Here is a 26231-nt window from a genome sequence, read left to right as displayed (position 1 = left end):
TCCATCCATTTTTCCAGACCATTCTATCGTACGAGGCCATAAATGAGGTAGATCCAAATCTCAGGTGGACCACATCACAAGAAACAGTGTTGATTGAATTCCCACCATTAAAAACTTCTTGGGGTCCACAAAAGCTTTGGATCAAGATGATATTTGCTTTTTCCCTTCATCCAAGTCTATATGACCTAATCAACAGGTTGGATGTCCAATAAACATTACAGTGGGCCCTACAAGATTTTTAATGGTGGACATTCAATCACTACTATTTTCTTGTGGTGTGGTCCACCTGAGATTTAGATGTCTCATTTTTGGGATCAAGCCCTAAAATGATCTGGAAAATGAATGGACGGCGTGGATAAAACACGTACATCACGGTGGGGCCCGTGAAGCACCTACCACTAGCCACCTGGCTAGTGGCAGCGTCACTAGCCCAATCGTGTCCTATTGGATGGGGCACTAGTTGCCCATGAATGCATTGATCGAAGATACAAAGAGCGAATTCTAGGGGTTAAATGTAAGATTGATCTCTAAAAGGCATATGATAATGTCGACTGGGAGTTTCTGGAATAAATTGGGTTTTGGAATCCATTGGTATACTTAGATAAGGGAGACGTAACATTGGCCCAATAGTTCGTTCATGTTAATGACTCACCGAATGGGTATTAAAGGAAACCAGGGGATTAGATAGGGGGACATGTTGTCGCCCTTCCTATTTGTGATTATAGAAGAAGCCCTAAGCAAAATTTTAGTGAGGACAAGGGAGGAGAGGTTGCTCGAAGGTTTCAGTATAGGATGCAACAGGCTGAATGCCACAATTGCAGTTCACCAACAACACTAATTTTTTATGATGTAGATAGTGGAAGGTGCTTAATTTGTGCCCTAAGGTGCTTCAAAGCAATTATGGTATTAAGAATCAACCTCAGCAAGAGTGAGATGTTGGGTGTAAGGCCAAGTCATGACTATCAACCTACCTAGGGCTACCTGTATGTGTGAGTTGTCCATCAAAATTGTCATGTGATTCCAAGTTCATAGGGATGGAAAGAAAATTGGCTGCTTGCAAAGGCAAGTATTTGTCGATTGGAGGTAGATTAACTCTCATAAAGGCAGCCATGGCCCAATGCCTAGCTATTTCATGTCTCTTTTTCAGTGCCCGAGGGTGTGATTGTCGGCTCAAGAAGATTCAGCGGGATTTCTTGCAGCGGGGTTCTGAAACCAAGCATAAGTTTCATTTACTAGATTCGAAAGAAGTGTGCAACCCTACGTGCAAAGGAGGAGATGGTCTAAGACCGATAAAGGTGATGAACGAGGCATTCTGGGGAAAATGGATTTGGCGATTTGCAATGGAAAATGATGCATTTAGCATATGGGTTCTTTTTTAAAAAACAAGAAATTCAGGGCACGAGCAGAGACACTCCAGATTGAACAAGGTACAAAGCTTCAGGGTGTTGGAACGGAATAACGGATATGGAAAACATCTGTTGCAACGTCCAACTGTGGAGATCGGAAACAATGCGCTTGCAAGATTTTGGTACAACCAGTGGTGAGGCAACGAAGTGCTATGTATCGCCTTTCCCCAACTATTCTCTTTGGCCTTGTCCAAAGACGCCATAGTATTGGAAAGCTATAAATTGGTGGGAAATCATTTAGTTTGGACCCCAGCGTTCATGAATCTGATGTGAATGTTATCAGCAATGTCAATGGCCAAAGACATGGAGGATTTCGTTCTATGGCAATGGGATCCATCTAAATCCTTCACAGCAAGATCTTTACCATCAAAATTGTCATCGAAGAATGTCTCGGGTGGGCCAACGGACTGGGTTTAGAAGTGACAAGCTCCCCCTAGAGCTACTGTTTTTGCATGGCCAACTAGCCAGGATCCTTTGATGTAAGAATATGATCATCGCCAATAGATGTTGTGATGCAGGACCAATGCATGAATTAAGTAACATGTGAGATAAAATAACTGAATTAAGATATTTAACAAAAAAACACAACGTCGCTATATTTGTTAAGGGTCAAATATTGCATATTAGACCCCAATTATTACCTGAATTTACGAACATGATACTGTTTAACGGCCTATTTTAACCGTGTTTGTGCTGCAAGGTGAATTTAGGAGCCTCAATTGAAAACAGGTACTAAAAGCGTAGATTTAACGCTCTGAAGACACCAAGGCAAGGGACGGAGCCCAGGGGACCAAGATCGAAGAATATACCCGCCAGATATCTGAGAAAATCAAGTGATTGGGTCCAAAGGGGCCTGAAAGTTGTCCAGAATGCAAGATCACAGGGTTTCCACCATCCGTTCGGCTCAAAACTTTATAACTGGCCTGAGGACCATAAATTAACCATACACATCAAATTTTAGTCATTGGATCCTTGTGGAAGTGGCCCAATGGACAGATCAGCCCATAAAACTCTAATTTGGGGCCCGCCTGATATCTGGATATGCTTCAAATTCAGTTTCAACCCATTAAATGATGCGACAAAACGGATGGATGAAGTGGATTTCTCAAGAACATCATGTTGGACCCCACACGTACACTACATGTACATAGAGTACACGTGCACCAGCCGTGCACCATTACAGCCAAAGTCGGTCAACGCACGCTGAGCAACTTCTACTTCCAAATTTAAAAACGCAACAGCATTTACGCTGTCTGACGTCGAGACTGCTCAGTGGGCCCCACTCATCATGTAACGTGAAGATCTAAACCGTCCATTAGATTTCCAAAGGCCGTATGATTCAAGCCTAGGTGACATAATTTCGGAAGATAGCGTGGATCAGATTTCAACCGTCCAAACGCAGGATGGACGGTAGGGAGAAAATTGTGGGCCACACCGAAATCAGTCCAAACAGACCATTCCCGACTGGTTTTTCGAGGGGAAGCCAATGGACGACGTGGATTTCTTTGAAAAATCTGATCATGGGCCCCACCGTCAGCACAGCGCAAGAAGAGCGAGCTCTATTACGCACATACAGAGAGTCCCGGACAATCCGGGGCATTCCGTGATCTTGGCTAGGATCGGACCGACGATCCTGGCTAATTAAATCTTTCCCCTGGAGCAACCGGCCATCATCAAGAAGCTCGAACGGATTGGATGGCCGAAACGGATCGGCTAGTCGTGCCGAACGCGGGTCGAGCAGGGGTCCCTTGCATAGGTTGCGTTTCGCAACTGCGTAACGTGCATACGGGTTACGCACGTTCACAGCCCTCCACTGACAGCTTTCCACCGCCTGTATTGCTATATAAAAGAGATGAAAGAAAGAGGAAAAGGGAGCTCGGCTTGGACGTGAAGCACAGAAGGAGGGAGAGAGAGTAGAGCTGTTTTTCTTTTTCTTTTTTTATTTTTCTTTTTGTTTAGTTTATTTTTGTTTAAGGGATTTAGCCTAATCATGTTGCTAGGCTAAACCTCTTAGCTAGGGCTAAGAGGTGAAGCTTGTAGCGTGATTATGATAGTTACTTTGTTTTGATTCATGTCTTGTTGAACCTTATGGATTCTAATTTGATTATTAATGTATGCTTTTAGTTTTTAAAGGTTTGTTGTGACTTAAATTACAATGGATCTGCGATAACTTTAAGTATGTTCTTTCTATTATTGAGATTGTGAAATTAGTAAGACCTGTTGTTCACCATTGTCTCATGGGCATGGTAGGGTGACGGAATCCTTCCTAACCTTCACAATTCTCTTATGATTGGCTGTGAGATTGGTAAATTGTTGTTGTTTGCCATCGTTTCTTGGGCATGGTTAAGTGACAGAATCACTTCCAAATCTTCACCAATCGTATTTGTTGATGATTAGATCCATGAGAAGTTCAGAGATCTAACAAATCTCTTCTTACCAACTGAATAAGATAGGACTCTGATTCCAATTGTGTCCCTGAATCAATACAAGGTAACTTCCCAATTGCTACAAGTGGATCTTTGGCACCCTAGTTTACTTCCTTTGAATTATCTAAGTTTTAGATAAATATTTCATCATTATTCCATCAATTACATTTGATTTAAATTTCATCTTAGTCTAGTTCTAGTTCTATTTAGTTTCAGATTACGTACAGGTTCCAGTCCCCTGGGATTCGAGCTCGGTCTCACCGAGTTTATTACTACATCACAACCCTATACTTGGGGAGTGAACAATATTCATCACAAATATCATGAAAATCAAAAGAAAATCATGCATAATCCTGACCTAAGCAACCAACATCGTAACAAAGATCATTAAATAAAAAGAAACTGGGATCTAATGGATGTAGGGACATCCAATTAGCATGGGGTATAGTCTATTTCGAAAACCTAATCAACCTAAGGTGAAAATTAGGGTTTGGGTAGTTTTGGGAAAGTAGGAAAATTATGAATTTTAGGTTTAAGGTTAGGGTTTCAGGGATGGAAGAAATGGGTTTTGATATAATGATGGTAGGAAACCAACAGGAGGAGGTGGGATTCACGCGTGTAGCCGTACCGTCACACGTGTGGCGTGGGGGGATGGGTTTAAGTCGGTTAGGGTTTGGATTGTGGATGGGTATGGGAAATTTGGGTTTGGTAGAAGACGAAGATTTGAGATGGGAGAATTAAGAATATGAAGAAAATACCTGGATGGAGAAGAAAAAAAGAAGATGGTATGGGGATAGTTGGAGACCTCACACCTCCATTGATGAAAATTAACCTCGCACCAATCTTCCTTCCAAATCGCATGGAAGTATTTTCAAATCGCATGAAGATAGGAGAAAAAAGTAAGAGCTTTTCTTTTTTTTATCACAAAATTCAATGGGAGAGAGGTCACACACCCCCCTCTTTTTATAGATCAAAGAAGTTTCAAAAATTACAAAAATCCTCGTCTTGTGAATTTTAACGAAAATAGCCCTAGTTTAAATAAAATCAATTAAAATACTCATAATATGTCCAAATATAAAATAATCAAAAACTAAATCCTAAAATATGATAAAGTCTAAAACTTATGTGGACGATTAACGATCAATATCCCGATCATGTGATCCATACGATCCAATGGCCCGATCGCCGCGTCCCTCTGATCCAACGATCTGGATCACTCCATAAAGCAGCCCATGTGCATCTTCCCAGTGTGGGGTCTTCCATATGCTCGCACATGCACATGGGGTCTTCAGCACGATCACGAGTACTCGCCTAGTCACAGGAAAATTGGCGCAGCCCGCCTCCTCCTCTATTACGTACGTAAGGGTGTATGTGACGTGATGTCCTCATCATGTTATCTTTGTTTGAGGGAATTTGAATCTGTCATCCATTCAAAGTGGCTTGGTCCATGACTAATTCCATCCAGAATCTGTTCTAGGCATGGAGGATCGGCGAACCCCAAAAGAAGCCATAATTCTTTTTGAATTTGTCCTTTGTGGCAGTTCTTTGGGCGATTTGGAAGAGTGGAACAATCAAACATCTAGTGGGCTCTATGTTCCTGCTTCTATTGTAATCATTAGAGTGAAATGGGTCGTTTACTCTTGGACAGAAGCGACAGGCTTTTCCCCCTTTTGTTTCTGGGGTCAACCACTTCATCAGCTTTTTCTTATGGTGCTTTTGTATGCTTTGATCTTTGGGCCCCTCTTTTTTCATAAAATCTCTAATTTGCCAATCAAAAATAAAATAAAAGAAAAGAAAAAACAGAATGAATAAACTAAAAGCATAGACAATCCATTAGTGTGGAAAATAATTCGTAGTAGTTGCCAGAACATACTTTCCTCAACACAAAAGGTCGATGCTGCTCAATTTCCAAGGTATGGAATTGCCCAATCTGCAGTTACGCATGGAAAGGTTTAGCTCATCAGTTTCTACATCAAAAAACTAAATTTATTCTGGATTGAACTTACCTTTACATGCTCATTCTCCAGGATATTCTTACCACGTATGCGTAGTACAGACCCCTCTTTGTCATAATCTACAGCCTAAACAATAACTGATAAATAACATTTTTTTAAACCAAATTTGACAGAGATATAAGAAATAATAACAATGAAGGAACACCACAGTCCAACCAATAGAAGCATAATTTTCCGAAATAATTCTCACATCAACAATAAGGACAGAGTGAACTGACAACCTAGACAAAAAGTAGGAGGGCAAGGCAATTTTGTTGAAGGTTGGCTCATCTAAAATAACAAAGAATCTCCTCAAATTAGCTAATCCAGTTAAACATTCTCTTCCATTAGACCGTCAAAATGAGAGCCAAGCCCTTTGGTAGAAATTTATCCACAGAAAATACGGAGCTAATGAAGGATGCTGGTTTCCCAACTGGCCAGTGAATTGCCCTAGCCCAAGCCCAAACTGAATCCATCCCACTACAGCCAAGTTTCAGGTTGATGTTTAGATCTGTGGATCAAGCTTGGGCACATTTTCAGGCCTGATTGCCAATTTAGCCCGGTATGGGCCTTGCATGCTAGAGCTGATGGCTTGGAATGGAAAAGGATTTTTTGAAGGTCTAAAAGGAGAAGTGGAGGTGGAACGCGAATCCGTTTTGGGGAGGATACGTGGTTCAACAATGTAGCCTTTCCAAGATTTTCACAAGGCTTCTTGATTAGAAAGAGGGCAGCCAGTTTTGAACCCAGGTTTTAGAAGAAACTTGATAGACAAGGACTTCCTGAATTTGTCAGCATACTGGAAAGATTGAACAGACAATCCCTCGGAAGGGGAAATGGATGAATGGTGGTGGAGCCTTAAGAGGGGTGGATAATTTTTTGTCAAATCAGTCTATGCTAAGGGACAATGGAACTTAAGTGATGCACTCTTCAACACACTTCTGGAGGTTTCCAGGACCGCCCTAGGTGGTGGCTTTTGGGTGGTTGGTCGGAAGGGATAAGGCCGCACCATTGATCAAAGTAGAAGGATGATATCCAAATGTATGTATTCTTTTTCTCCACCATGAAGAGGCATAGATCACCTCCTTCTTCATTGCATGTTCACATTGTAGGTTTAGTGGAGGATGTTTACCCTTTGGCATGGATTTGGTAATGCCAGCACAGATTCAAGTTGTCCTTCAAGCTTGGCAGGGAGATCATAAGGAATAAGGACCCTATGACATCTTACTTTGCCAGCAGGTTTATGGTTGATATGGAAGTGGCGTAATAACAGAACTTCATGTAACAAACTGATCCGTACGATTTCTTGTTTCGAAAGATTGGAAATAGGACTTTCGATTGGGCTTTGGGGCTTCATGACTCTTATGGACGTAACTGGGATTTGATTGATGAATTGTGGGGGGCAGTCATTGTCTTATTCTTGCCAGATGATCCCTAATCATCTATTCTTGCTGCATGGCCATGATCAGCCCCTTTGCTTTCTTTGTCTTTAATAAATATATTGTTACCATTGAAAAAGAAAAAAGAACCTTTGTGCCTCACTTTCTTGCATTATGTGATCTATCTTGAATTTTGCTGCTCAGTTAAACACCTTGTTTTCCTTCGTATCCAGAAAAGCTAATGTCGGAGGCATCTGTCTTGCAAAAGTTGCTATTTGGAGATATTTTTCTCATCCTTTTGGCTCAGATTAAGTGTAGTATATGTTCAAATATGGTATATAGAGTTCTTCTCTTCGTTTGGGATTTCATTGCACCAATGTAATTTCATACTTTTAATACCCTTTTTTAACAGCTATGCAATTTTATTGAAAAAAAAAAAAAAAGGAAAGTGAATACAGAACAAGATGAAAATGAAGAAACAGAAAAAAGGGATACGAGAAATAATCCCACCCAAAAGATAGAACTTAGCCCTAAATACAAATCTCGAGATGCCCCCAAGAGCATCCCCCAACAAAAGGAAACAAAACGACTTTATTACATTTTTTTTATCAAAAAATTATGTAATCATAGTTCCTAACAAGTCACAATATTGTCATGAACATGGTAAAGGCCGACATGCTTATTAATTACTCAATTATAAATATCTTCGCACTTTGTTTATTACAAACACAGTAAAATACAAGCTTCTGAAACTTAACATTTATCTTACCTGAACTTTAATTTCCAGTTTGAGCTTCACACGTTCAGCATCCCTTCCTCCAGAAGCCCCATCTCTCATAACTTTCCTACAACAAATTAGGAAGAAAACAATCAGATTTTATCTAAAAATCAGGAGAAGCATTTTAAATGTTTAAGCCTACCCATCAAATCAAATAATTTGACTTTGGAAATGATGAACACATAGTAAAAGACTCAATTCACCAAGGATGGACAACCAACTTGAGCAACTAATGAAATCACAAGCCATGATTAGCAGCCTTTAAAGAAAGACGGAATACACATCATCACCATCATCATATCCTTTTCCCAGCTAATCGGGGTTTGGTGTATTGATCTCATTTTGCCAATAAGATTTGAAACATGATTCTTCTCATGGTGGCTTGGTAGCTGGAGAAAAGTTTGCAACTGTTTGCCTACCTGACATGAACCGTCTTTCCTCTAGCTAGCGACCAGTAACTGCAGATGCTACTGCCTCGTGCAATAGCTGGGAAATTTTGCTACCATGCATGAGTAAGATGAAAGACATGTCCTATCTATAAAACATCACCACTATTCAACCGTCCCATTTCCAATCGCATAGAAAATGCTCATTAAACGATTGTTTCCCTATAGAACATCTCCAGATAAGTAAATATAAAAATATGCATGCATTATGTGCATGAAAGTATGGATCATCACTTCTATTGTTTTTTACTCTTCACTAGCCAGAGGGGTATAGATGAAATTTTTTGCTCGGATCAATTTGGCAAAGTGGTGTCACATTCTCAAGCATTTTCTTTCTTTCTTTTTTCTTTCTTTCTTTTTTTTTAAATTTATTTATGGGTAAGGAAAATTTTATTAACAAAATTCAAGCATATCCATCTACAGGCCAAATTCTAAGGAGAGTGGAAACAAAGTAACTATAGTATCTTTAAAGATGTGGCTATCACCTTATCAGAAGACTAAGAGAAAACAAAACCACTCGGAGACCAGCCCAACTTGGCAAGCCCGACCCTACTTCGGACTGAGCTTGGACCTATTAGTATGGCACAACTATGGTCCGATCAATTTTCACTTTTCAGGCTAGGCTTGGGTTCAAATCATTTTATCCCAACCAGCACCGCCCGACTTCATATGCACATGTGTTCTACCCCTATAAACATGCCGTTCCAATCCCAGGTTAGGCAATGCATGTAGACCATTGGCTTCATTTTTCTAAATGTCCATTTGAATGTGCATGTGCAGCCCACTTGATCAATGGATGGATTAGGACCATTCATGTGAGAAGTAGGGGTTTGATAGATTTTCAGGTTGGGCAAGGTTGGGCTGGGTTAGTCCCAAACCAAAACATTTTTTCCAGGCTGGGGCTTGATTCTATTGTGCTAGGCCCATGCCAGGCTCAGGCCTTGGCCTTATCATGTCGAGCCAAGCAGGCCTATCCTGGCTAAAGCCCAATTGCCACCCCTAAGATAGACTCGCCTGAGCGATGGAACAAAGTTGAGACCTGGTATGAGAGTGGAAAACTTCAAATTCCAAGGTCAGCTGGACATGGAAAACCTCTTGAACTGGTTCTCCAACAAGGTCGACGAGGCTTTCATGTATGAGCAGATGCAAGATAATAAACAGGTCAAGCATGTTGCATGCAAGCATTGATTTGATAGGATGAACTAGAATGTGTGAGGCAACGTAAGAAGATAATCGATTCCTAGAACAATATGAAATAGAACTCACATCCTCAAATCCATCCAAAAATATAGGGAGAGGATGAAGGATCTCCACATGGCCTTTATTGAATTCAAGAAAGGCTACAATAAGGTCCCTAGAGAGTTAATCTAGTGGCTCTTAGGAAAGAAAGGAGTTTTAATGGTATATATTGGCATGATTAAGGATATGTATGAGGGAGCGGTAACAAATGTGGACCACCAGTGGAGAGAAGTGAATTACACTGTAGGCTCACATCAGGGATCGGCACTGAGCCATGCCTTTTTGCTTTAGTTATAGGCGAGTTACCGCGGCATTTGCAGGAAGAGATCCCATGGTGTGGGTTGTTTCCAAATGACTTAGTTTTAATTGACAAGATGAGGGAATACGTAAACACAAAGCTAGATTTATGGAAAGATGCTATAAAATCCAAAGGATTGAAAATTAGATAGCCTAAAACAGAGTATATGGAGTGCAATTTTAGTAATAATAGGAATGTAAATGAGGAATTAGTTAAGATCGCTAACAAACAAGGATCCCAAAATGACCACTTCCAATATCTTAGGTCGATAATCCATGCAAGAGGAGAGATTGAGAAGGATACTGTCCATAGAAATATTCAAGCTGGGGGGAAGAAATCAAGATTTTCATAGGGAGTTTTATGCCATTGTCGTGCACCAAACAAATTGAAGGGGAATTTTTATAGGATAATCATTAGACTAGCCATGCTTTATGGGAGAGAATGTTAGGCAGTTAAAGAACAACCTGTTTAAAGGATGGGTGTAATTGAAATGAAAATGATGCGATGCATGTGAGGCAAGAAAGGATATAGTTAGAGATGAATGTATTCGAAAGAACATAGGAGTAGCACCAATAGGTGATAAGATCAAAGGAAGTATGCTTAGATGGTTTGGTCATTTGCAATGGAGACCGAGAACAACAGAGGTTAGAAGGAATGAGTTTGAAGCAAGTTGATGGCTCTAAAAGCGCAAGGGGAAGGCCCAAAAGGATATCGGTGAAGGTAGTAGGAAAAGACTTGATGACCTATGGTCTAATTGAAGTTATGGCCCTTGATAGAGTGGAATGACATGATAGGGTTTGTGTAGCCAACCCCAACTAGTTGGGATAAGGCTCAGATGATGATGACTATGATCCCCAAATACTTCCACATTGATCGTGGCATCATATCATTTGGCATACAAACCATAGTTTCCTTCATGAATGATGTGGTGAATGATGTGGTGAATGATGTGGAGAATGCTCGATATGTTCATTGCCTCTTCAAAGAGAAGTTGGCTTCCTGAAAAAGGGGGCTGCCCCAGCAAAACCATTTATGGTCTTCACGAATAATTGAAGCAAAAGGAATTAGAACCCAAGGGGATTATATATATATATATATATAGACATTTCAGTTTATCTGAAATAGGAGAAATAGAGGGTAAATCTATACCTAAATATAACTAAATCTCCTATGAATCTCAATGAAAAAGAATTGGGAATTAACGTAGAAGGAATTAAATTTCCTAGCAGATAATTATTCTTGAGAGCTCTATCAATGCTTTGAACGACCTTTATGAATACTATAGGGGAGTTGAGTTACAGCTTAAGCTACCAAATGTGTGTTTCTTGGGTATACTATTAAACAACAAGGCTTGCTTTGCTATGATCAAGAGTCAAAAGAATCCATGTCGATAGACGTGTAGTGTTTATGGATAATGTCTACTTCTTTTCTGGTCTCTCTATCTCAACTATCTTTTGGTATTTTATGAATCCACTAATCTCACAGTGGGCCCACCACATCAATGGCTTGGACAAGTAAACGACATACCACTCATGCAAATGTAGTGTAGTTAAAGGTGTCGGGCACACACTAGGCAAAAATGCCATTGGAACACCAAGGAACATGCATGGAGAATACGAGTGCAATCTTTTTAATCTATTTCATATCATAAATATTATATATTTATATATAAGTATGAATATTGATTTTTTAAATAGTTAGACACCACTTCCAAAAACTAACATCTAGTCAAACATTCCAATGAATCTGCAAACCATAGAATTTCGAATTCCCGCAATTTCGCAAACCTACACACCTTTTTTAAAGAGCTATGATTGATTTCATTAGAAAACAGCCTAACAAACTGTCAAGCTGAAAGAATGGAAGACATATTAAAGACCCAAAAAAAGCGTGCTACACTGATATCAAAATGAGAAATATTCAAAGCCCATTCCGAAGCGCCTCTCTTTGACTTCCAAAGAACTTGATCCCATGATTTGAACTTGTTGTCAAAGCGGCGCGCATTGCGTTCACCCCATATGTTCCAAAAGCATGTGAGAAGGCTCAATCACCAAACAATAAGCCTTTGTTTCAACATCTGGATGCCACGCCACGCCTGTATAAGATGCGAAACTGAACATGGCATGACCCACTGTACTTCAAAAGGTTTCAGAATGCGGCTCCAAAGCAAATTAGCAAAATGACAGTGGATTAATAGATGGTCAGTAGATTCTGCATCGCTCATACAGAGAGGACATATTTGAGAGAATCATTCCCCTCTTTTGTAGATTGTTGATTGTTAGAATCTAGTTCCTACCGGGGGGGGGGGGGGGGTGGTGGGTGTATCTTCTTGTAAAAATATTTAACCGAGAATACACCTGAAGAAGATGCCAACCAAACCATAGAATCACTTGAATCCAGGGATGGGATATAGAGGTGGAGACGCTCCAATAAGTTTGCAAACTCCACAGCTTCAGAATCCGAGAGAACCCTTCTACATGGAGGTCACCACGTGCCCCTTCCGCCTTCGGAAGAGAAGCACCTTTGAACCGAGATATTCTTCACTAGAGAAAGCAACGCCAAGGATGGTAAATCCTCCGCTAGAGGTCTGCTTCAACACCAAATATCCTCCCAAAAACGAATCCGCGCGCCATTACTAAGAATGAATGACGAAGCACTCATAATCAATGGAACAACAGAGGAAATTGCCTTCCAAATGGCCGAAGTTTAATAAAGAGATGACTTCTTGATCTCCCACCCCCTCTCTTCCAAGTCGTACTTCCGAGCAATCATTTCCCTCCAAAGCTTATCTTCTTCAACACCGAATCTCCATTGCCATTTACTGAGCAAAGCCATTGATATTTTCTTTACACACCTTAATTTCATAAAATTCTCGATTCCTCTTAAGCTCGAAACTCCGAATCCCATTTTTCAAGAAATTTCCCCAATTCTCAACTTAATTCCCCAATTTCTCTAAATTTTAACATTAAATTTCTCATTTTCCCAATTCTCCGACCAAGGTATTCAAAATCAATTACGTAACAGTAATGGTCATAACCATTACGCATTACGAGGTTGAAACAGCCATTACAGAAAAATAAAAATTAAAAATTAAAAAAAAACAAAAAAAGGCCGTAAAGGCCCTTTAATGGTCCATAAACAGGGGCCATAACGGCCATTATAGCCCATATCATAACGGTAACGGTGGTGGTGATGAGGACATCGTGCATACGCACGCCCGCACACCACCACCCCTACGCACGTACGTACGCAAAAGGAGGATCCTACCATCGATCTGACTCGATGACGACGTCCAGGGAGGGCCTCCTAGCTAGAAGACAAGTTTTGGTTCAGAAAAGTGGCCCGATAGTCAAGAAAAGCCCACCATGGGATCTCATGATCGTGGCTCACTCATCGAATTGGTTTTATATTTTAGGTTTTGCTTATTGTTATTATTTCGAACATCGTGAACGCTTTAGATTTCCTTGTTTGGTTTTTATTTTAGTTTACTTCATCGCCAAGTAATAGGTGTCGCACATGGTGCGAGTTTTTGGGTATAGGATTCTCCCTATAAATAGGCACCCCTTATAGTTTTTTCATTCATTGAAGTTAATAAAAAATTCCTACTTTATTTTTCTACTCTCTTCGTGAGTTGTGGAAGAATTCAAAAGTGGGTACAAAGCCCTCCCTTTTTGAAAGGCTAACTACCGTGGTGCGAAGCCACATCGATCCCAATTCACCCCCATCTTCCATCATCTTTTTTTTCCATCCTCCCCCACCATCCGTACTTCGAATTTGTCCTTTTGTTGCATCAGATTTCTTCATTGAAGCAGGTTTTCAGATTTCGACCCGCAGGCGAGTTGAAACTTCGGCGGAGCACCACGCACAAACCGTACATCAGATCGAGCTGAGATTTGGGGGTTTTGGAGTCCATCCTTGGCCGACCAGGGCCAAGGTGGCCTTTTTCTGAATAGTGGGCCCCACACAAGTGCGGTCGGGATCACACGCACGTCCGTCTGGGCCATTGTTGTTGTCCACACGCGAGATCATCTTTTGGCTCAGGTTTTTATCCTCTTTTATCCTCTCATAGCCATTTTTTTCATGAATCCTAACCCTATATTACATGATCCCTAATTGATTTGCCCATTTTTATCACCTTAGGGTTCCTTGAATTGAAATTAGGAAATCTCTTGGATTAGGGACTGATTTTTATGCACGAGTAGTTGATTTTATTTCCCTTTGACATCGTTTGGCTTATAATTTTATTGGTCCAGTCCTAGCCTGTGTCGGCTTGGACCCGCATAGATTCCCCTTTAATTAAATGTTTGGATTTTCATGTGGGATGTGGAATTTGTGTGATTGTTTCTGAATTGGTGTGATCTAAGCCTGCAATCTTGCATATCATATTTAAATTCACATCCTGCGTCAAATTTGGTATCAAAGCCTAAGGTTCTTATAGGGGAATTCACCACATATTTAGGGTTTAGTTTGTTTGAATCCTTCATGCATTCAGTCCATCATATATAGCTAAATTTTAGTAACAGTGTGTAGTCTCCTTCATATAGAGTCTCGTAGGGTCATTTAGTTTTTAGACGCATATAGTTGTCATAGCAGGTCCTTAGGTTGAGCGAGTCAGTGTATGCCCACACGTACGGGTCGCAGTTTCGGTTTGCACCCCACACTAAACATGTAGCAACTACAAGAAACAGTGGCCAAGTTAGCCCAGCAAGTTGAGTCCTTGAATAAGCATTTGGAACAATACATAGATAAACGCCTCAAAGAAATAGAGGCCTCCTTCAGGGCAAACCCCACCACTGGGGAAGATGTCCAATCTAAGGCAGTTGGTCAGGAGGTTAGACCAAGGAATGGAGGTGGCCAAGGAGCTGGTCATGGGCGCGTACCTGTGCACCCACCCCGTGAGGGACTTCATGATCAATATGACCCAGATGCACAACTCCTCAAGGGAGTTAGGGTAGATGCCCCTACTTTTGATGGCCACTTAGACCCTAAAGCTTTTTTAGATTGGTTGGCGGATATGGACCACTATTTTGAGTGGTATGATATGTCGGATGCTCGACGAGTCCGATTCGCCAAGATGAAGCTTGTGGGTCAAGCAAAGAGGTTTTGGGCAACGGTTGAGCGAAAAAAAGAAAGAGCGAGGGAACTTCCAATAGTCCATTGGAGAGAAATGAAAGAAACGTTAAAAGAGAAGTACCTCCCTTTCTCTTATCGCATGCGGTTGATTGAGGAGTGGCAGTCTCTTCGACAGGGTTCCATGAGTGTTGCTGACTATATTGAGAAATTCAAAGAGTACTCGACCCGCTGTGAGGTTGATGAGGACCCCGTACTCACCCTTGCTCGTTTTAAAATGGGCCTCCATCCTGATATTAGGAGAGAATTGCTCGCCAAAGACATAGACACTATCGAACAGTTGTACCAAGTAGTGTTAGATGTCAAGCAATACCTTAAAGCATCTGTGGGAAGGCGGTTTGACTTTCGCGAATCCGGTACTAAGGCCAACCCCTCTGGGGCTAGACCTAACACGGGATTCCAAAACAAACCTTCCCCTAATGTTCAGCCCAGACCTAAGGATGATAAGGGTAAAGAGACTGTCGGGTCTAGTTCACGTGGAAGTGGGGCTACTAGGTGTTTTAGGTGTCAAGGGTTTGGTCACTTTTCTCACCAGTGCGGCACGAGAGAAGGCACCAAAGTACTCCTTATTGATAAGCAAGTAGAAGTAGTGCCCCGAGAGAGTGATAGTGAGGAGGAGGAATATGAGCCAGTCGGAACCCCTAGTGATGAGGAAGAGGGAGCACAAGAGTCTTTGACCCTCGCAATTGTACGTTGCGCCCTGGCTCAAGCCAAGAACACTGATGACTGGCGCCGCAACACTATCTTCTACACTTATGCAAAATATGGGGAAAAGAGCTGTAAGATGATCGTGGATAGTGGTAGTTGTGCCAACGTGGCATCGACTAGCACTGTGAGTCGTTTGGGCTTGAAGCTGGAAGCCCATCCTCAGCCCTATAGAGTCTCTTGGGTTGATGAAACATCCATTCCAGTCTTGCACCGCTGTCTTGTCCCTATTCAGTTCGGATCTTATAAAGACACAATTTGGTGTGATGTTATTCCTATGGATGTGGGTCATGTCATTCTGGGTAGGCCGTGGCTCTATGACAGGGATGTTACCATATTTGGTCGTTCAAATGTGTGTACATCTGGTTTGAGGGCAAGAAGGTCAAGTTAAATCCTCTACCACCCAAGAATACAACTGGAAAAGAGTTCACCACACAGAGTGGTGTGAGCGGCCCAAAAGAAGTGAAGGAGTCGAAGTCCAAGTCCAAACCGCTCCATATTTTGAATGCCAAAGACTTTAAGCGAGAGACGGAGACGGACTCGATGATATACGCCCTTGTGGCTAGGGAGAGTGTACCAGAGACTAGCGTAGAGTTACCCACTGAGGCCATTCAGGTAGTACATGAGTTTCGTGATGTTTTTCCTGATGATTTACCGAATGAGCACCCCCCTATGAGGGATATACAGCATGTCATTGATTTAATCCCCGGGACAACTCTACCAAACCTCCCACATTACAGAATGAACCCGAAGGAGCACGCTGAGTTGAAGAGGCAGATTGATGAACTCCTAGAGAAGGGTTTCATTCGAGAGAGCATGAGTCTGTGTGCCGTGCCCGCCCTTCTTACACCTAAGAAGGATGGCACATAGAGGATGTGTGTTGATAGTAGGGTCATCAACAAAATCACAATCAAGTATCGATTTCCCATACCGCGTCTTGATGACATGCTAGATATGATGGCTAATGCTACTATTTTCTCAAAAATCGACCTCAAAAGTGGGTATCACCAAATCCGTATACGCCCTAGTGATGAGTGGAAGACGGCCTTCAAGATGAAGGATGGGCTATATGAGTGGCTAGTTATGCCTTTTGGGTTAACTAATGCCCCAAGCACTTTCAAGCGTGTGATGACCCAAGTGTTGAGACCCTTCATGGGGAAGTTCCTGGTCGTATACTTTAATGATATCTTGATTTATAGCATGACTAAGGAGCAACACCTCAACCATTTGAGGCAGGTTTGTGGGATCCTTAGGGCCAAGAAGTTGTACGCCAACCTAAAGAAGTGCGCGTTCTTGTTTAGTAGTGTGATCTTCTTAGGTTTTATTGTGTCAGCTGAGGGCATATCGGCGGATCCCGAGAAGGTCAAGGCTATCATTAATTGGCTTGAACCCCGCAATATTCATGAGGTACGCAGCTTTCATGGCTTAGCCACTTTTTATAGACGGTTCATTCGAGGCTTCAGTTCCATTGTGGCTCCCATCACGGACTGCATAAAAAAGGGAGAGTTTCGATGGACAAAGGCCGCCTCGAAGGCCTTCAAGGAGATAAAGGTCAAGATGACCGAAGCTCCAGTTACGCGACTTCCAGATGTTTCAAAAGCTTTTGAAGTCGCATGTGACGCATCAGGAGTCGGCATAGGAGTACTTAGCCAGGAAGGGCACCCTGTCGCCTTTTTTAGTGAGAAACTGAATGAGGCGAAGCAAAGATATTCCACCTGTGACAAGGAATTTTACGCGGTAGTGCAATCACTACGCCATTGGCGACATTACCTGTTACCGCAAGAATTCGTCTTGTTCTCAGATCACGAGGCCTTAAGATACTTGAACTCTCAAAAGAAATTAAGCCCCAGACATGCTAAGTGGGTTCGATTCCTTCATGAGTACACTTTTGTGCTTAAGCACAAGGCCGGTGTAGAGAATAAGCCTGCTGACGCGTTGAGTCGTCGAGTCGTATTACTCAACTCTATGAACGTTGAAGTTACGGGCCTTGAGCGCATCAAAGAAGAGTATTCTGAGTGTCCAAATTTTGGAGTTGTGTATATGTCTTTATTAGAGAGTTCGTCAGGAGCTAACAGTGAGTATTTGATTTTGGACGAATATTTGTTTAGGAGTGACCGCTTGTGCATACCACGCACCTCCCTTCGCGATCTTCTTGTCTGGGAGTTACATTCAGGGGGGGTTACAGGTCATTTCGGTCGTGACAAGACCATTGCCCTAGTGGAGGATAGATTTCATTGGCCAAGCCTCAAGCGGGACGTGGCCAAAATTATAGGGCAATGCCGTACTTGTCAACTGGCAAAGCAGAGGAAACAGAATACAGGATTATATACACCTTTGCCAGTCCCATTCATCCCTTGGCAGGACATCAGTATGGACTTCATGCTTGGACTTCCCAAGACTATTCGAAAGCATGACTCCATATTCGTTGTCGTGGACCGTTTCTCTAAAATGGCCCACTTCATTCCTTGTTCTAAGACCTCCGACGCCGCTCATATTGCCAAGCTATTCTTTAGTGAGGTTGTCAAACTGCATGTGTTACCAAAAACCATAGTGTCTGACCGTGACGTGAGATTCATGAGTTACTTTTGGAAGACACTATGGCACACGATGAATACTAGGCTCCAGTTTTCTTCTGCCCACCACCCTCAGACCGATGGCCATACTGAGGTGGTTAATAGGAGCCTAGGGAGTTTACTTCGATGTTTAGTGGGGGAGCATACAAGGACATGGGACGCCGTACTACCCATAGCCGAGTTTGCATACAATAGTTCTGTCAATAGGTCCACAGGTCTAAGTCCTTTTGAAGTCGTTACTGGTTATAAGCCTAGGAAACCTATTGATCTTATCCCCATGTCATTGTCCCATAGGCCATCAAAGTCTGCAAAGTCTTTTACGCATCACATACATTCATTGCATCAAGAAATCAAGCGAAAGATCACTACTAGTAATGAGCATTACAAATTTTCTGCAGACCTACATAGACGTTTCGAAGAGTTCAATATTGGGGACTCTGTGATGGTCTGTATCAGGCCCGAGCGGTACCCTCCAGGGGCCGTTTGTAAGTTACACACGCGTAGCGCTGGGCCCTTCAAAATTATAAAGCGAAACGGTCTCAATGCGTATGAGGTAAATCTTCCACCTTCCATGGGAATTAGTTCCACATTCAATGTGGAGAATCTAGTTGCTTTTCAGGGACCCACTAATACTTTGTCCGGCCCTTCGCCCACCCATCCTGATGTCCCAACCTTACCCTTTGATCCATGGCCTCTTCCCGACCTTTCATCCCAGCCTCTGCCACCCATACATAGCCTTCACACACCCAGAGAGGAAATAGAGGATATCCTGGACCATGAGATAATTTCCACGTCGGATGGCGGGTTTCAGAAATACCTAGTTAAATGGAAGTCACGCCCAACTTCGGACAGCGCGTGGCTCACTGAGGAGGAGCTTCAGAGACTTGATCCCGACATCCTAGAGCGGTTCAGGAATTTTATTTCGCCAGTGGCGAAATCTTCGTAGCCGGGGAGAGTTGATGAGGACATCGTGCATACGCACGCCCGCACACCACCACCCCTACGCACGCAGGAGGATCCCACCATCGATCTGGCTCGATGACGACGTCCAGGGAGGGCCTCCTAACTAGAAGACAAGTTTTGGTTCAAAAAAGTGGCCCGGTAGTCAAGAAAAGCCCACCATGGGATCTCATGATCGTGGCTCACTCGTCGGATTGGTTTTATATTTTAGGTTTTACTTATTGTTATTATTTAGAACATCATGAACGCTTTAGATTTCCTTGTTTGGTTTTTATTTTAGTTTACTTCATCGCCAAGTAATAGGTGTCGCACATGGTGCGAGTTTTTGGGTATAGGGTTCTCCCTATAAATAGGCATCCCTTGTAGTTTTTTCATTCATTGAAGTTAATAAAAAATTCCTGCTTTATTTTTCTGCTCTCTTCGTGAGTTGTGGAAGAATTCAAAAATGGGTGCGAAGCCCTCTCTTTTCGAAGGGCTAACTACCGTGGTGCGAAGCCACATCGATCCCAATTCACCCCCATCTTCCATCATCTTTTTTTTTCATCCTCCCCCACCATCCGTACTTCGAATTTGTCTTTTTGTTGCATCAGATTTCTTCATTGAAGCAGGTTTCTAGATTTCGGCCCGCAGGCGAGTTGAAACTTCGGCGGAGCACCACGCACAAACCGTACATCGGATCGAGCTGAGATTTGGGGGTTTTGGAGTCCATCTTTGGCCGACCAGGGCCAAGGTGGCCTTTTTCTGAATAGTGGGACGCACACACGTGCGGCCGGGATCACACGCACGTCTGTCTGGGCCATTATTGCTGTCCACATGCAGGATCATCTTTTGGCTCAGGTTTTTATCATCTTTTATCCTCTCATAGCCATTTTTTTCATGAATCCTAACCCTATATTACATGATCCCTAATTGATTTGCCCTTTTTTATCACCTTAGGGTTCCTTGAATTGAAATTAGGGAATCCCTTGGATTAGGGACTGATTTTTATGCATGAGTAGTTGATTTTATTTCCCTTTGACATCGTTTGGCTTATAATTTTACTGGTCCAGTTCTAACCTGTGTCGGCTTGGACCCGCATAGATTCCCCTTTAATTGAATGTTTGGATTTTCATATGGGATGTGGAATTTGTGTGATTGTTTCTGAATTGGTGTGATCTAAGCCTGCAATCTTGCATATCATATTTAAATTCACGTCCTGCGTCAGGTGGCCATTACGGCCACCATTACCGTTTTGGAACACCTTGTCCCCAACCCAAAATCACAAATTTGCCAAAAATCCTAAGTTCCCCGAACCTAAAATCCACTTTTTCAAAATAAACCCCAAATCCACTAACCTAAATTATCCTATTCCAATAGAATCCTCCATTCATCTTCTAATTCTTGTAAGGCGCAAATGGGAGCTCAATTTGGTTTCAAGAAGTCCAATGAATTGCTTAAAACACTAATAAAAGAGATAATCAACAAGACAAACTCATGAGGTTATGAAAAAAAAAAAGAAAATTTAAGGAAATTGGGAGGAGGTAGTTTAATGAATCGAGCTAAGATCTAAAAAACTGTTAAAAGAAGTGTGTTGAAAGAGTGTTTATAAATCCCTACATGTGTTTCCAAATAATGGATATCAAAATACTAAAAATAAAAATAAATATTTTGAGGAATCCATAAAGGTATCTAGTGTAAATTTTTGGGTGGCCTGTACGCACCTAGGTGCCATGCAGTAGATACAACGCAAGGGGCACTCTTGAGAACAGCACCTCGCCTGTGGTCTGGCCTGCCTAGGTGTGTGCCTAGGCACGATGGTTCTAAGATTCATACAAGTCTGATGCAACTCATCCGAGCCAACAACTCAGAATTGGTAGGAACCAATCCGGTCCGATACTGCCAGTAACCCCCAACTCAAGCGAGCTGGGCCAATTCAGCCCCAACTCAGGCAAGTCCCAACTCAACTCTGGATTGAATAAATCAATCCGAGTCACTGAGTCTTTTAACCATGTTAGGCACGCGCTCCCGGCTTGCCTTTAACTACACTGCTCACATACAACTGAAATTTTCTTGGGTTGAGTGCTACTCACAACTAACACCCACATAAATCTAAGGGCCTGTTTGGATGCCTGTAAGTCGGGTAAGTGGGAAGTTACTTACAGGGAAGTCACTTACAGGTGGTGTTTGGGGGAGAAAAATCACCTGTAAGTCACTTACAGGCAAATCTACCAAAAAACTGCAGGGGGATGGGGGTGGGAAGTCACTTCCCTGTAAGTCACTTACAGGCTCAACGGTCAGATTTTTAAAAAGAGGGGAAGAGGGAGAAACGCACCAACCCACCAAATCTCTCTCCGTCTCTGCAATCTCTCGCGGCAGTTATTGCCTTCCGTCTCTTCTCCTCCTAAAACGGTAGGGTTTCATCTACCCTTTTTTTCTCCTTTGAAAACGGGAGTCGTTTGACGTTACTCTATAAGGCACGCTGGCATCCAAATAGTCACTTATACGCACCTGCGTATTTTTTCACACGTGTCATGGGCCTCTCATCCGAACGGACCATGTGATGCAGCATCCCATGAAACCGTCAGGGACTGTGGCCTGTGGTTGGTGATCCCGTAGATTGTTTATCTGGTTGGTCTCACTGTAGCCTGTGGTTGGTGATCCTGTGATTTACTTGCAGTGTTGGTGAATCTCTTAGATTGCACGGTTAGAATGCAAGTAATTTAATGATCTACATCAGTGTTGGTGAATCTCTTAGATCCTGAGCATCAAACTCCTCATGAGAGAATGAGAAAAACTTTGATGATAGAGTGGGATTGATGATGCACTGGCCCTTGGAAATTACATCAGATTGCACAGTTGGAATGCAAGTAATTTAATTATTAGATTTTCTATTAATGTTTTTAAGTTTATTCTCAATGCTTAAATTAAGTTATTACTCCATATTATAGATTTTTTGAATTCGTGGGCTCACTTTTATAGCCCACTTGATGATTGGTTTAGCTTAATAATTATCTCAAATATTCATCTTGATGGGTTTAACAAAATAACATATTTGATCCCATGTTTTTTTATATGATTATAACATTTTAGAACGATTCCCCAATCTAAGCTATGCTCGATGTGAATATACAGTTTTCTACCTGTAAGTAACTTATAGGTTATCCAAACAGAAAAAGTAACTTACCTGCAAGTGACTTACAACTTACATCCAAACAGGTTACCTGTGAGTAACTTTCACGCGTAAGTCACTTACAGGTAAGTCACTTACAACCTAAAAGAACTTACAGGCATCCAAACAGGCCCTAAACTTCATTCCAAAAATAAATAAAAATATGATCATAGGTAGCATTAAATGTACGAAAGTAACTGATTAGACACTAGCCAGTTTCACATCCGAACTTTCTATGTTAGAGATACAATTAGATAATAAAGAAAGGGAACCGCTAGTCGCACCCACCATGATGGAATTTCATACAGGCGTTTTCCATGGTTGGAATGAAATAAGCAAGTCCATACTAATTCCCTAATTCCCAAATTGAAAATTTTATAAAAAAATTTAAATTATAAAAAATAATAATAATTTAAATTATAAATAATAATAAAAAGAAGAGGAAGGATGAAAATAATAAATAACAGTGACCTGACAGTAACTGCTAAGACGCTGTCGCCCGGGGACACCAGGTTGTAAGAGTGCCATAGATCATCAACTTCCTCTGGAATCATCTGCAACGCCCAGTATTTGCATTAGAGACGAATTCAAGAAGAGAGAGAGAGAGAGAGAGAGAGAGTCGGGTACCTTGACGCTACCGGGTCCATTGGGGACGAGGTCCCTGTGAACGATCTTCATAGAATAATGATGAAATCCAGGAACGACGCTCAGAGAGAGATCTTAGAATAAATAAATTTAAGACATTTAGAAGACTCTTATTTATTCCAACAGAGGAGATACGAGCAACGGAAGCGGATTGCGTGGTGTGCCACACGCCACCGACCTCGGTGGTGTGTTGACATCACCAAGATTGGGATATGTGTTATATCTACACCGTCCATCCATTTTCCAACATCATTTTATATTCTGGGCCCAAAAATAACGCTGATTTAAAGCTCAAGTGGACCACACTAAAGAAAGCAGTAGGGACAATGAGGCCACGTTGAAACCTTCTTAAGGCCCATCATGATCTTAGGTTACACGTATCATCTTGATCCAAAACTTGCGTGGACCCTATGGTGTGGTCCATTTGAGCTTTGGATCTTCCTTTGCCTCGTTTTTAGATCGGACGGTATACGTATAATACATACATCATGTTGAGGCCCACATAACTTTGTACGGTCAACTCACGACCAAGACACCACGCACTCGCTTTGCGGGCAACAGCAATGGGTAAACGGGAAGAGGATTAGCGGTAACCCGGGCAACAGATTAGTAGGTGTTAGCTTAACCGTGTGGGCTACGTTGATGTGTGTGTGTGTATATATGATGTCTTTTATTTGCTTTTTCATCTTATTTTAGGACATGATGTCAAACTTTAAGGATATCCCAATATCATATGTACTATATTATTAGAAAAAGTGATGAATGATTATTATATATTTTTCAGAGACCGTGAAAGTTCTAGATCAAGCTGGTTTTTGTATTTTTGTAACGCCCTGAAAATCGGAAGTCGAGCATAGGCTAAACTCCCGAGTTCCAACGCATCACTTGTGCAACATAAATAATGATGATTTAATGTTGTCCATGTTAGTGCATTAAAGATGAATAGGATTAAACAAAAACAGCATATCATACTCTAGAGACGAATAAATTTACACAAGCGGAAGACTGTAATTGATAAATATAATATATAAGTTGTTGTAGATCTCCAGAGTGTGAAAATGTCACCAGGTTAACAATATACATGTATACTCCCAAAGTGAACAAAATGAATATACAAGTGTCCCAAAATACAGAACAACAGTGCAAGGGCATCTAGTCAGTGTTCTTGTAGCCCCGGCGATCAGGACATGGCTCACATGAACCCGCCCGATAACTGCATGTACAAGAACGCCTCTTCGTCATCCTCGAAATCTAACTCCACCTTGTAAGCATCGTCATCACTTGCAGCTAAGACGGAGTCTGGTTGGTGTTTAAAACACCATCCCGAAACGTGGGAGTGAGCGATCAACTCAGTAGAACTATAAAGCAAAAGTTAACATGTTATCAATTCAATCAAGTAGTAATGATAAAGCAGTACAGCAAACATGTCCTATATACTCTTGTTAATGCAATAATGATATGCGATAACGATACATGCCCTCGCCTGCACTCCCTCAGCATCTTCATCTTACGGCGCCCATGGCAACCACCCGAAAGTGTTCTTCCCCGCCAAAGCACATGCAATGCGGTGCATGCTCATGTTAGCCAATACTTAATTAAATTTATTCATACAGCAGTTTTTGAAACCTAAGGTATCTCCCTTGTATTATTTCCCAAACAATGATCCATTATAGGGTCGTCAGTCCTAACTAGTCTCATACGATGTTGCGGTTCTAGGTCGGTACAAAAAGCTCGTCACCTGATCAGTATAGGCCTAATTTATACTCTAGTTGCTACGGAAAGGCTCGTCGCCTCAACATAGTTTTAGAGTATGCTCGAGGTCACTACAAATGGTTCGTCACCTGATCAATGTAGGCCGACAGCTCGAATACAGTGTCTCATACCTCCGTATTCGGCTCACGAGGCGGTGTTGCTCACTGGTCACTACAGGGAGGCTCGTCGCCCCAGCGTAGGCCGACAGCTCGACCACGGTATCCCATACCACCATGTCTGGCTCATGAGTCTTAGTAGATCGAGATACCAAGGTTAACGGGGTTTCCACTGGTGAGTTTGGTACCTTAGGTTCAAGCAATAGCGTCTATACATGGTGAACATACATCGGGTCAATCGGGTTACTTGACGAGCTCGACTGGTACGAGCGTACGTTGAGATGATCGACATGAAGTGCGTAAGCACTCCGTGTAGACTAACCACTGTCACAAACTCCGTACAACTCGGATTCCTCGAACACATCTGTTGTGACGAAGCTAACTCAGCCACTATTTCGGGATCCATTACCGATAGCCTAGACTACGTAGTAGTCCCAAACGCGTGTAAATATAACAGGATAACACATGTGGTAGGCATATCAAAGTTAAACAATTATTTCAAGTAACGTAACCAATTGAACATTTCACAAAATACAATGTAAACATACTTTGCACAAATGCATTTCATGCTAAATCACACAAATTTAATCTAAGTTACATGAAGGGATATATACACATGACTAAGGTAGTTGAGAATCTCACCTCAACACCTATATAACATACACTTTACTAAATATTTACTCATCCAAACATTTTTACAAACACTTAGACTATACACATCAACATATATGACGTATGTTGATCACAACATGTATTAAAGCAAATCCTTTCACTAAGAAGTTGTCACGAATACAACACACATATATCCACGACGAATAATCATGGCAAGCAGGGATTCAAATTCCATACTCATTCAATCATTTCCACAAACACTTAGACTACACACTTCAACCTACACGGTACAACTCAATTATAAGCTATATCAGGGCAAATCCTTTCATAAGGAGTTGTCACGAATTCAACAATCACATATTCATGGTGAATAGTCGTGGCAAGCACAAAACCAAATTCCCGACATATCCAGTCATTTCAACCAACACATGAAATAGCCTATATTCAACATAGTTCATATATAACCGTAAAACGAGGAAAACAACATGTCCAACAAGTGAAACGCCAACCCAGTCGGTTATAAATCATTAACCGACATTGAAAGCCTTGGCGTAACGCCCTAAAAATCGGAGTCAAGTAAAAGTCCAACTCCCGAGTTTCAACGCATCACTTATGCAACACATTTAA

General features: G+C 41.8%; 1 protein-coding gene and 1 long non-coding RNA gene across 5 annotated transcripts in view; one reads left to right on the top strand and one right to left on the bottom strand.

Annotated features, from left to right (window-relative positions):
• LOC131246446 (protein PELOTA 1) overlaps positions 1–23261 on the bottom strand; it is a 66387-nt gene extending 43126 nt beyond the window's left edge. For 2 of the 4 annotated variants that reach the window (XM_058246593.1, XM_058246592.1), the window contains exons 1-5: positions 23107–23261; positions 22951–23033; positions 7972–8047; positions 5839–5913; positions 5706–5762 (exon numbers count right to left, since the gene is read on the bottom strand). In XM_058246593.1, coding sequence (XP_058102576.1) covers positions 5706–5762; positions 5839–5913; positions 7972–8047; positions 22951–23033; positions 23107–23157 — 342 coding nt within the window. In that variant the 5' untranslated portion in view covers positions 23158–23261. The remainder of the gene's footprint in view (positions 1–5705; positions 5763–5838; positions 5914–7971; positions 8048–22950; positions 23034–23106) is intronic. The other 2 variants (XM_058246591.1, XM_058246594.1) reach the window with 2 other exon arrangements.
• LOC131246447 (uncharacterized) lies at positions 12794–20831 on the top strand. Its single transcript, XR_009171380.1, has 2 exons — positions 12794–13149; positions 20536–20831. It is a non-coding gene; the product is annotated as an uncharacterized LOC131246447 (long non-coding RNA).
• Positions 23262–26231: the final 2970 nt, after the last annotated feature.

The sequence above is a fragment of the Magnolia sinica genome, chromosome 5, assembly GCF_029962835.1.
Source record: "Magnolia sinica isolate HGM2019 chromosome 5, MsV1, whole genome shotgun sequence".
Classification (NCBI taxonomy): Eukaryota; Viridiplantae; Streptophyta; class Magnoliopsida; order Magnoliales; family Magnoliaceae; genus Magnolia; species Magnolia sinica.
Note: the sequence above shows the minus strand (reverse complement) of the source record. Positions and strands in the feature narration are given on the sequence as shown.